The 12,988-nt window shown below is 34.2% G+C and overlaps 1 protein-coding gene across 4 annotated transcripts; it reads right to left on the bottom strand.

Moving 5' to 3' along the window:
• Positions 1-3,507: 3,507 nt before the first annotated feature.
• Positions 3,508-10,663, bottom strand: LOC104890078 (pentatricopeptide repeat-containing protein At5g01110). 4 transcript variants are annotated; one of them, XM_010675444.4, is made up of 7 exons: positions 10,365-10,661; positions 8,287-10,171; positions 8,078-8,156; positions 7,819-7,919; positions 7,444-7,595; positions 4,800-4,944; positions 3,508-3,943 (listed from the first exon to the last, which is right to left on the bottom strand). In XM_010675444.4, exons 1-2 carry the CDS (start codon positions 10,610-10,612, stop codon positions 8,362-8,364), a joined length of 2,058 nt encoding a protein of 685 aa, XP_010673746.1. In that variant the 5' UTR covers positions 10,613-10,661; the 3' UTR covers positions 3,508-3,943; positions 4,800-4,944; positions 7,444-7,595; positions 7,819-7,919; positions 8,078-8,156; positions 8,287-8,361. The 4 variants fall into 4 exon arrangements, with proteins under 4 accessions (XP_010673746.1, XP_010673747.1, XP_010673744.1 ...); XM_010675445.4 differs by having other exon boundaries at positions 8,287-10,027; positions 10,365-10,659; XM_010675442.4 differs by having other exon boundaries at positions 8,287-10,663.
• Between the last annotated feature and the right edge of the window lie 2,325 nt (positions 10,664-12,988).

Genomic DNA, 12,988 nt, shown 5'->3' on the forward strand with positions numbered 1-12,988 from the left:
ACTCTCATGTAACTAATTCTGCTTGTACCTTATTAAAAGGGATAATCATTAATCTTTGAAAACATGATAAAAAAAGGTAACAAAAAATTCACCACTTGTGGTCTGCCTCCTTTAGCAGACTGATGCACAAGCAAGCAGCCCACTTTCTTAAGAACAAGGAACTAAATTATAGCAGTAAAAACAGAAAGAAACTTAGGAAAATGAGGTGAGTAGTAAGCTTTATCCATGCGCCTACTCTTTTGCCATTATTGATGGTCGGGCCAAAACCCAAAAGTGTGTTGAAGAGACTTGAACAAACTTGCATTGTGTAGACATCATTATGTTTTTGGTCAAAACAAAGTCTTTTTTGGATTGTGTCAAATTGGAAATAACTTTGTCTATCCGGTGAGTAATCTATCCTAGTGATGGATTCACTAGGATATGTATTAAGTGGATCGAAATAAAATTACTATTTTTTAATAGTTTTTTTATTAGGAAATATAATTGATCCGAAATCAACCCCTGTTAAGGAACTAGCCTACATGGCATATATTAGTTCAGAGACTGGGTACAAGGTTAACAACCAGAATTAAATGTCCAACATATTGTTGGGATGAGGATTCAAACTTTGGGCAATGCTCTAGAATTCGGGCTGGTACTCCAATGAGCTACAACCTCTCCCTTTCAATGGTTTTTTTTTATAGTGATATAAATAAAGTTGGTTCAAAAATTTTACCATAAAATTTCCAAAAAATTTCAAATTATAATAAGGAAAATTTTCAAAAAATCTAGATTCAAGTGGGGTCAACGGACCCCACAAACCCAACCTACATCCTCCCCTTTACTCTATCCACCAAAAATAGATATTAATAGTCAATAAAGTGCAACTCAACAGAGTAATTATTTTCTAATTGTCTATTTTTAATGGGTAGTCTACTCGGATATGGACCGAATTGTTTCACAATGTTCTGAACCCAGCTCACATACCGCTTTGTTGGGCAAACAACCCAACCCTTGAAACATACTACAACCCCAAGTGGCGAAGAGCAGAAATCGAGGTGCCAAAACTTTCCAACGGATAGATGTATCAATCTCCTCTCAAATTGAATAATTAGCTAGTTCATTTAATTCCTTCACATGCACAAACTACCTTCTCCTCTTTATGATGACTTTCACAATTTGGTGCTTGATTGCAGGTCATTACTGAATAGATCATGACACATTGGACCATGGTCCAGTTCAATAATGCTCCCTCATCCTCTAAGAACTAGTCAGCTGTTAAATACTTAATTCTGTTCTTAAATATTAAAATAATATCTAATTTGAGATAATTTCAAAGGAGTATAGTAAAGAGAAACAATTATTGTTCACTATTTTATATCTTCTCGTCATATTAATGTATAGTTATAGAAATGTCAAATAGAATGTCGTGTTAAAGAACTATGAAAAAACATCCCTAGTAGTAGCTAACTAGCCGTCTTTTATGTCATCCAAATGTTGGCCAAATTATGAGAATTCTATATCGAAGTTGGTACGTATATCACATAAAAATGTATATAAAAAACTAATTATAGCGACATATAGAATTATAGATATTTTCGCTTTTTATCCTTCTAATTAACTATTATCCATTTGAAGCATTAATAAAAAAGAGTCCCAAAAATCATATAATAAACTAATCGGTTCTATGAATTATCAAAAAAAAAAAAAACTAATCGGTTCTATGATTTTAAGGAACTTGTATTGCCTTGGTCAGCAAACATATTCCAAGATAAATGAAAGCATTAGAGGATATAAAGTTCCAAAATATTCAAAATAACATAGAGCATTAACCAACTAAAGATGAAACTACGTTGTTTGGGTAACGTGAGCACAACACAGACACAATACAACATATTAATGTGCTTGTTGAGCCATGAATTGTGCCTATGCGCATCTATGGAAGGCAAGTATAACATGGCACAACAAAGAAATTTCGCTACGTAAAGGCACAACAAAATATATCATGGATTTTTCCTGTCTAAGCGTGAGGGGACGTGTCGTGCTTGGATCTTGGTTGTGTTTGTGTGGCACAACACAAGCATGAGCCAATATGATGTGCCTTGGCCACGTCCAACCACGCCGGAAACGCGAGCACTACCTAGTTTTTTTTATTCCATATGAGCCACAAAGACATTATAAAGAAGGGGAGGAAATATTTGAACATGTGACCTATCATTCACAGCACCTCAATGTTAAACATTAGTCCAATATATCCTTGATTGAGCACTACCTAGTTAGTAGTTTCATTAAAAGTTTAACCAACGAAAGTACATAATGCGTATTTTTATATTATGACATGCAAAATAAGTTAAGCACTAGGATGCTCGTTTGGGAATTTCGACTAAGCTTGTTCATAGTATATTGGTTACTTTGTACCTCATATGTTTTTGTCTCATTTTTATATTCCTTGCAATATATGAATAATTCAAATGCATGAGGATTCCTCCCATTTTTTCCGCATGCGCTATGTATAATCTAATATTCTTATGTATCATAAACAAAACAGTAAATCACCCATATCATCTACAACTACTTCATTAATCTAACATAAAAAGCTGATAAAATAGATCCCCGGAATAGTCCAGTATGATATAGTTGTCAAAGTAGTGGGTGTGTATAACGCATGCAAACCAACTGCTTTGAGTATAGTCCAAACCAACAAAGCCAATTCTGCCATCATCATCGTGATGTTATTTATGTATCGAATACTTCTTCGGTTTCTTAATACTTGCAACATATTTCGGAAGAAATATGTCACAAATCACAATAACATATTCATTTTAAAAAATGTTTTACAATACTTGTACAAAGAAAGCCTTATATTATTATTTAACAACATGTGCCATTAACAAATGTTGTGAAAACGAAGGTACATGACCAAAAACAAAACATACCACCCTCAAGAACCCTAGTAAAAATTCTGAATCTGTAAGATATCAGTACAATTCTGCATAAACTAAGTATTGGTGTCATTATCATCATCATCATCATCATTATAATAGCATCATGATGTCCAGATTATATAATACTATTACATTGAGGCTCCGTTTGGTAGGGCGTAAAACATTTTCCCGGAAAACTGTTTTCCTCTATTTTCAGTTTTACATTGTTTGGTTGGCAAAAGAGTGTAAAACCATTTTCCCTTGGGGTAAAATTACTCTACCAATGATGGAAAATCATTTTCCTTTCAAAATGAAGGGAAAACTATTTTCCTTATCTCTCTTGTACACTCCTCTCACTACCTCCTTACTTTCCCTTTCATTTTTCTTTCATTTCATCATTTTTCTTACATCGAACCAAACAACGGAAAATTAATTTTGGAATTGTGTTTTCCATTGTAAATTGTTTTCCATGAAAATCATTTTACACTGAAAATATTTTACGCCCTACCAAACGGAGCCTGAATTCCATAATGTTTATTCTAATTTAGAAGTTCTCAATCCTAATAAACAAAATAATTATATGTATACACAGCAAAAACACAACTTTACAGTCAAAATTTCACATATAATAAGAAGAATTCATTAGATAAACACACCCCAACCTCCCATTGACTTTTTATAATTTAGCAAATGTCCTATTAGCAGGGTTGTTTAACAAAAAAGTAAGAGATTTAACACATCAAAAATGTGATACAAAGAAAGTTTTTAAAAAGGTATATTGACAGTTATCCATGGATGGCAACTTACAATGTGAATGTGTCATATAGCCTCAAATTTTCCATTTGGTCGGTAAGTCTGAATCTGATACAGTTCCATGTATTAAGACACTAATAAATCATTTTCTTAGCAAGTACAGCAACAGATTAATCTTAACCATCATCATTCTATTTGTAATCTTAATGATTCTCTGTATGTACGCCGACTCAGTTTGAGTATCACATATACGCCCGACTCAGTTTGAGTATCACATATCACCCAGCCTGCAGACGAAATGCAGAAAGTCAGATTACAGTCACTTGAGTTCTACAGTACTTACTTAAAATATGCACATTCTCCAATTCACAACTTTGATTATCGGTATCTTTAATTACGTATTAGTGAAAATTATGAAAAGCTAATATCTTAAAAATATACATTAAAGTGATTCTAACAATATCCACGTGATTGTTTTTCTTATATGTAAGTCACCAAATAGAGTAAAAAATATATAAAGTTGAAAATTATGTATTACTGTTGTTCCCTAGCTGTAATTCTCTTCAAACTTTAAAAATAGAACTTCTAAAAGATTTTAGAAAAGTTTAACCTTGTATATATGAATAGTAATGTGTGTATTTCTGTTTTCTAAATGTTATACAGCATGAGTATAGCTGCAAAATTAGTTTAACCAATTTCCAACTAACTTCCCTTTCAGCTAAAATTACGCGGTCAAAGTTATGCAAAATCAAACAGCTTTATGGTGAGTTTGATGACAACTTGATTCCAGTGACGTTGTAGAAGGGGAAAATATTAAACAGAACATAAGCAGCTCATGATTCATGACCTAATCAAAGTCACAATCAGGTTGATTGTTTAAAAGGATAATTACAAAAGGTTTGTTTAAAAGGATAATTACAAGATGATTGTTTAGAGGAATGGGCAAACCACATTCAAATGCATGGTGGTATTGTAAAGGACAAAGCATGAGAGTCAGAAACTATGATTAGAGTGTGTATTCATATATATCATGTATTTAAGAAATCTCAGAATGAAAGGTTCAAAACTGTGCTGAAAATTTTGACTGACAAAAGAAGTAACCTACTTGGCAATTAACAAATTGATCCTTCGAAAATTACTCACCATTCTGAAAAATGAGGGATAAGACTTCTCAAGTTGCTCGAAAATGCACGTAAACGACTTGGAAATGCTCTTTGTTATCTGATGCTTGTGAATGAGACGGAATTAGGAAAAAATATCATTCCATAAAACTTCCAGTATTTGACCCCTGAATATTGAACAAAAAAAATTGAGAGTCAAAAAAATTACCAAGAATAACAGAGCATGACAGTTCAGGTTGAATAAAAAGATCCCCAGTTTACAGAAAGCTAAAATTTCCAATCGATAGTAAATGATGGATCGGCTGATGTATGTGCAACCCAGACACACACCCTCAGCCATATCTGATTGATATCAAATTTGATTGATTAAGTATGGAAGTAGCTTGTATACAGGCCAGGTATGCGCCAATAGAATTTCAAATTTGATTGATTGATTGAAGTATTAGTAAAAGGGATAAGAAACATTAGCAAGGAAAAGCACATTAACATTAAGAAATATGATTTTAGAAAAACAAATTATAGCAAGTATTCACTATTCAGTTCCATATGAAGTGTATACTAGCACAAACAGATATATAGCTAAGCACTCTCCAACTTTTCAATTTACTCACTTCTCCTCTTGGATTTTTCTTTCTTTGAGTTCACCCATTGTCACATTTTCCTTTTCAAGATTGAGCGCACCTCTTTATCTCCTCTCTCGTTGTTTTTGTCATTTTACTGGGTCCCAGAAAGTCAAAACCAAAAACTAAAAAAGATGGAGGGACTAGTGTATGTTTCCAAACCTATGAGTACCCGGAATTGCAGGGGTTCCAGGTAACACTTAGAAACATTGTTAGCCTTTATAATTCCTGTCATTCAGTTACACTACTTCTGAAGTTCGAATATCTCATCAGTGATCAGTGATCAGTGATCAGTGATCAGTGGCAGTTGCAGAAAAAACTTGCCTAAACAAAGCCATTCACTAGCTGATGGGAATAATATCTGCACATCGAAGAATAAACTCGCAAGTCGTAAGTTAAGTTTCAACATGCTTCAAGCTACTTCACCACATCAGGTCTCCTACAAAACACTAGATTTGAGAGTCTTTCGTTAGGAGGAAAACATATTCAAAAACTGGTCTTCCTAGATTTCTTTGTTTGGTTTATTAAGGATAGCAGTTCTGCCAATGATGAATTGTCTTTTTCTTGAATAAAAAAGTGCCACACTTTCCTCTCTATTTCTTACCTTCTTTCTTGTACTTCCATCCATCCTCTCCCTAGCAATTATATTTTCTGATCTCTCTCACTTTTCGTTTAAGGACCCAAACAAAGGAATATTAGTTTACAAGTGTTTTTCCCTTGAAAGATATTTTCGTAGAATATCATTTTCTACTAGAATTTTGAAGCTACTTCTTTAAAGCACTTTAGCAGTTTCACTACAGAAAAAAAATTGTTCAGGTCACCTGATTTTGTGCGTTATTTCCTCAAACTTCAGCTTACAAATTTCAAGAACTGAAACAGGTAAAGAAACCACAGAGCACACCTTGCTTCACTAATCAATAACATAACTTCCTCAAATTTGTGAAGCAAGTTGGTAGATGGAAAAAATAGGTAAACTAGTAAGAAACTGCAAATGTAAAGCTGAAAGCACATGCTCAGCACAGCCACAAATAAAAAGTTCCAACAGCAAACTAAGAGGGAAAAATGACAGAGTGTTGCTGGGCCATAACAGGCCTCCTCCAATTCTTGTTCTTCTACCCCAACCCTGAAGCCAAAGAAAAGATTGAACGTCTTTAAGTTCGGAACAGAAACAATGTTCATCGGAACACAGCATAGCCTTGTGGCTAAGCAAATGACCTTTCATATATAGAACTTTGCCTCCTTTTTCTCCTGTTCTCAGTAGAACTGAAAGCTATTTGACTTTGGACTCTACCATACGCTAAATTAAGCTCTCTTCACTAGCAAACAATTATGCGTTCCAACTCCTTGTCTTCTTGTAGTTGGATCTCCAGTACTTTGGAATGTGTCAAATTATACTTAATCGTCCAATCGGGGTCTATACCAATGAAAAGATCTGAGCAAGGTTCTGAGTTCTGACTCCATGCCAAATATGTGAACTGAAAAGATGAATTTCAGCATGGTCTAATTTAAATATTAACCCAATTGAGCACGTCCAGCATATGTTTTCATAGTAGTAGGACTGTTAAAAGACTCCATTAAATTCGCCACCATAAAGCTCAACAGTTACACCTACTTCTTCAAAGCTGTACCTAAAAGATTCAGCTCTTCTAAAAGGAACATCAAGTCAAACAATTCAGTTGCCATCTATCTAAATGACTGGAACTTTTTTTTTTATAATAGGCCTGCAGCGTAAGAAAAGTTTAAATCAACATCAACTGAAACAACCACTACATTATAGCAAAGCTAAGTCAGCACAAATCCAACCCCCACTCCCCCTCCTGGTAGAAACTTTTGTACATGTCTTCTGAAGCATTGAGGTAATGTTGATGTTGAAGTAGATGCTTTAAGCTTGATTTTACCTTCCTCTAGAATGTACGGTTTCTGAAACAAAGGTTTGCATAGAGCACAAACATGTACAGAGACTTTAACTGAAACTCGAGTTTAAGATTCACTGGTACTATAAACTATTTAATTATCACCAAACATCATCTGTAGCAACCAAGATACCTGAAGCTTTGACAATCAGCAGAATCAGAATAAGTTCCATTGTACTTGTCTAGTTGTCTGGCTCAGATATTGAGTGAGAGGGGGGACCAGAGGAAGTGAACTGATTTCCATTAGTTCTTGACAGAATCAAATCATGGAAGACTACTGAGTTTCTGCATATTTTGATGCAGGAAAAAGATGAAAGATATGGAGTCAAAAAGAAGCTCACAGATACTAATTGTTAAACAGCTTATTGATTTTTCTTGATAAAAAAACAAAATTAATCTTTTTCCAAAGATCTCTCTAGTTTTGTCAACAACAGCAGTTCCAAGTGTTATCAAAAGAAGAAGAATAAAGGTGATTATAAATATATAAACAAATAGTTTGAATATATACCAAGATATGCTCATAGAATAAGAAGCTGCAGAGTCCTTCATATTGTCCAATATAGCATGAGCCTCAGAGCACCTTTACAGCGATTAGCCCTCACGAATTTCCTGCAGAAACAGAGCAGAAAGGAATATATCATGGCTTAATGGTCAAAACACTAATAAAACAAGATTTTACATTAAAGCGATGGGAATAGAATAACAAAGCACGCCAGAACTGTCAAAATTCGTATATGCAACATAAGACAAGAAGAAAAATCAATTACCTCTTTTTCGAACTTAATGACTCAGGAAGAACATAAAGTTCCTACGAGTAAAGAAAATTGCAATTTCACCAAGTAATCCCTGCAAAAGAGCAAAGGCTGCCAGTGAGTAAGTCATCCCCAATGCAAGCATAGAATAACTGGTCCAACAAATGGAATATTGTAGGCAAAACAGGATCATCATTGCAGACAAATAAGATGGGATTAAGTACCTCTACAGTAGTATATATCAGTGATTCACTTGAGTTACAAGTAGTCATCCCAGAGGCAACTCATTCACAAATTTATTAGAACTTATCATCTGGCACAAAACCCCTTCGAAGCATTTCATCATGAAATCTGAAGGCCTCCTTCAGGTTGTCCTGACTAACATAACCGTCAATCAGCGATGTATATGTGGATCTGTCTGGATTTACACCTCTTTCTATCATCTTCTTGTATATCAAGTTTGCCTCATCCATTCTAGCTTGTCTACAAAAGCCATCTAGTATCACGTTATATGATATGACGTCAGGTAATATCCCCTTAACCTCCATTTCATTAAGCAAGATAAACACTTTGTCCATCTTCTCTTCTTTGATGTATCCTTGTATAAGAGTGTTGTACGTAACACTATCAGGAAGAGTGCCCTTTGCTGCCATCTTAGTCAGGAATTTCTCTGCCTCTGTTGCATCCCCAGATATACAATAGCCTTTAATAATTATATTACAAGTCACAGTGGTGGGCTCAATACCTTTCTCAACCATCTCATCCCAAAGCTTAAATGCCGCGTTTAGATGCCCCACACTACAATATCCATTGATGAGAGTACTGTAAGAAATGTAATTAGGGTAGATTCCTCGATGAGCCATGTCACCCCATAATTCATGAGCTTTTTCCATAACACCCTCCTTGCAAAAGCCATCCATCAAAGTATTATATGTTACAATATCAGGTTTGAGGTTCCTCTGAATCATAGTCTCAAACAACACGACTGCTCTGTCCATGTCCCTAGCCTTACAATAACCATGAATAAGTGTTGTATAAGTGTAGTAATCAGGGGATATACCCCTTTGCAACATCTCATCAAGTAGCTGATCTGCCTCACTTAGCGTGCGTTCTTTGCACATGCCATTCAAAATGGAGTTGTAAGTCACCACATCCATAAGACAGCCCTTTTCAAGCATCTCATTGCGCATTCTTAAGGCCTCAGACACAACCCCGGATTTACAAAAACCATCAATTAAAATGGTATATATAACACTGTCTGGAGCCAACCCCTTGGACTTCATGTCATTGAAATGCATTAAGGCTCGGTCAAGATGTTTATTTCTTGAAAACATATTAATGAGTGAAGTATAACTAACTATATCAGGGGCAACACCAAGACGTAGCATTTCATCAAATAATTGTTCCCCGTCCACAATATTATCTTTTTTGGTACACTCAATCAGTAATGCATTGTAACTATTAGTATCAGGACAAATCCCCATTTGCCACATATCACTCAACATTTGCCTAGCCCTACTATATTTTCCCGTTCTACATAAACCTTTCAATATTGCGTTATAGGTAAGCACGCCAGCTCTAAGCCCCTTACCAGACATTGAATTCATCATTTCAAGTGCTTTTTCCACATTCCCTTCCCTACAATAAGCATTGATTAATGTGTTATATGTCACATTATCAGGAAACACTCGTTTGACTTCCATTTCTAACAAAAACGATTTAACGTCTTCTATCTTACCATCTTTACACAAGGCATTGATCATTATATTCAATGTATAAACATTCAGCTGAACTCCATTTCTAACAACTTCTTTATATATCTCCCACACCAAATCAACCCACCCAACCTTCACTAATCCACCAAGAAGACTATTACAAGCATTAATCGACACGCAAAACCCTCTACTAATCAACATCTTAAACACCTCGGCCGCTTCCCTCAACCTCTTAGCTTGCACAAAAGTCCTAACCAACAAATCAAAAACACCCAAATTAGAACCACATTGATCATAACTCCCCACCAAAGTATCAATAATTTCAACCCTCGAAACCCCGCTTTTTCGTACCATACGAAGGATTAAACCTTGAGCATCAGATGCCCTCCTACCCCTAACAAACATATGAATCATAACACAATAAGAAAGTGTTGAATGTCGAAATTTGGGGCAATTAAGCAACAAAGAATCAATAAACTTTAAACCCAGTTGCAGATTTTCACGGCATTGATACACAATTTGAGCAATATCATAAGGGGTTAGTGTATGATAAATGTTGCTGGTATTGTAAAAGTAAGGGGACTTACCAAGTTTCAAATTCAGCAGGATTTTGTCGACTGTTATAGAGTTTGATACTGATGGTGGTGAAATGGGTTGCTGAGAAATTGGAGGTGAGAGTGGAAGAGATGAAGAAGAGGAGAGAGGTTGATGAAAATTGAGGTGGGTAGTAAGAGATGATAGAGTTGTTTTGTGAAAAAGGTGAGGAATTAGGCGTTGAGTTGCCATTTCTATGGAAATTGATTTTAGTTGCCTGATAAACGTTAAGGTTATACATGGGAAAATGAGGAGGGTGAGTACTGAGTTAGTGACTACAGCCTTGGGTTAACGAGCTGAACCGAGACCGAGCTTGGAGTTATTTGGCTCGACTAATCGAGTTTGGGGTTATTTGACTCTCACTATTTGATACTTGCATTTGAACTTTAATATGAGTCGAATATTGTGCTTTTTCAAGCTTCGATTTTCATATTTAACTTGCTTTAAAATTCAATTTGAGTTTCAAAATTAATGCTTTAATCTAATCTAATTAGATGTAATCTAGTTCCTTTTAGCTTTTCATTACTGTGAACATTTTACTTTTAGAAATTAACTTAGCATACATAAAATAAAATAGTGTAAGGAAATCTTTGGAGTATGTTCGCAAGTTTTTTCAAAGCATAACTCAAATATTTCAAGTGTCAGCTAAATCCATTAGCGCCCTAATGGTGACTAATAATAAAAAATAATTGGAGGTCAATAGTTGATTATGGATCAACTAATTCGAACTTTTATTTCATCTAACACGTTGTTTATAGTTGAGGCAACAAGCTTTTGGGGTTGCAATTTTTATCCCACGTCCTTAAAATTCAGATAGCTTCTCAAAAGAGTTGCTCATGGACGGGATGGCCCGTTAAATCTTCCCAGCCAGACTTGCTAATAATAATGGCTGGATATGGACAACCTCAAATATACAACGGGCAGACCCGCCCAGCTCGTTTGTCATAATATCTATTATTTTCTACAATATTTAATTTGTTAATCTTACTAATTTAGTGTTGATTTATCTTTTGGAATATATTGTTTATTTGCACTAATATAGCTTTTGGTAACCTATAAGTATCTTTATTCTTACCTTTACAACTTAATTTGTTAATAATTTGTCGTCCTCTAACATTTTTGTTACGAAAATTTTGGACTTTCTCTTTATCTTATGCTGTGATTATCAACTTCTTTTTTCTATTTTAACCGAAATTATGTTTTTATCTATAAATATTAAAGGAAATTAACTAGAGTTGTGTGAAAAAATGAAAGTATTACTATTCCCGGGGAAAGCCCGCCCGTTTATTAGGGTGGTTCATGGACAAGTAGTTCAACCCGCATAAACAACATGTTAGGCTCGCTGGATGAAAACTCAATGTTAGGATTGGCCCGCAACCCGCCCAAGCCCGCAAATAAACACCAGTTTATACTTTTACGATTTTTGTGGGTCTTACTAATAGTAATATTTCTTTCTATTTATCCAAAAATGTGTTTACCCAACTAGTGAATTATTTATCTCCTCTACGGAAGTTTGGAGTTTGATTTGTTGGTCTTCTATTGCGGGGGTATAAAGCTTGCTTTTTACAGGTTCTTCCAAAGATCTGGTTTATTGATGATTTGCTATACAAAATTGCATTAGTATTGCATTCTTGTATGCTATGTACATGGTTATATGATACATCTTTTTTCAAAACTATGTTAGACTGGTAGATATCATCATAAAATGGTGCATAATTTAGCGAACAAATGGAGGCTATGCTACAGTGTCATATTTAATTAATCGTCATCATAATTATTTCGTAAAATAACTTCATTTAATCACGTTATTATATTTTGTTTTTCTTTAATATCCGTTGTGTATCTATATGACTTATAATGAAAACGAAGTACACAATAAAGAATTAAGTTTGCGATAGATAATGATGCACTAATAAGGCTCCATGCTTTTGGACTGAAATAAACTAAACTAAATTGAAAAGTATTGAATTAAAATATATATTTATTTTCTAAATTATAAAAATTAGTAATAATCAATAAATATTAACATAATATTATCAATGCTAATTATTATTTATTAGTTTTACATAATTATTTATTATTTTTATTAAATTATTGTTATTGATAATGTAGATAATACTAATAAATAAATAAATAATAATAATAATAATAATAATAATAATAATAATAATAATAATAATAATAATAATAATAATAATAATAATAATGATTCAACTAAATTGAATTGAATTGAAGTGGAAGGACATCACAATGTTAAAATTAAACCCTTAGGCCTTAGCAAAACCTCCAAAAAAGTCCAAAATCATAAGATATTTTATCCATGCTGACATGTCATTCTTTGATTGGTTTGGCCACTTCACCAACACGCGACTTACTGACGTGGAATAAACGGGCAAAAAACATTTACTACCACATTTACCCGCTACATATTATCCCACCTTATTATCTCACCAACAACATCTCCAACATCTCAAAATAACCGCCAATAAAACCACACCACGTAATCAATCTCCTCAATTCTAATTCGTCTGTCACCTACCTCCATGTCAAATTATTCAACTCTTATAAATTATCCCCCAAATATCAACGGTTAAATAACATAATTCCCCAATTACAA

Source organism: Beta vulgaris, chromosome 4, assembly GCF_026745355.1.
Source record: "Beta vulgaris subsp. vulgaris cultivar EL10 chromosome 4, EL10.2, whole genome shotgun sequence".
NCBI lineage: Eukaryota > Viridiplantae > Streptophyta > Magnoliopsida > Caryophyllales > Amaranthaceae > Beta > Beta vulgaris.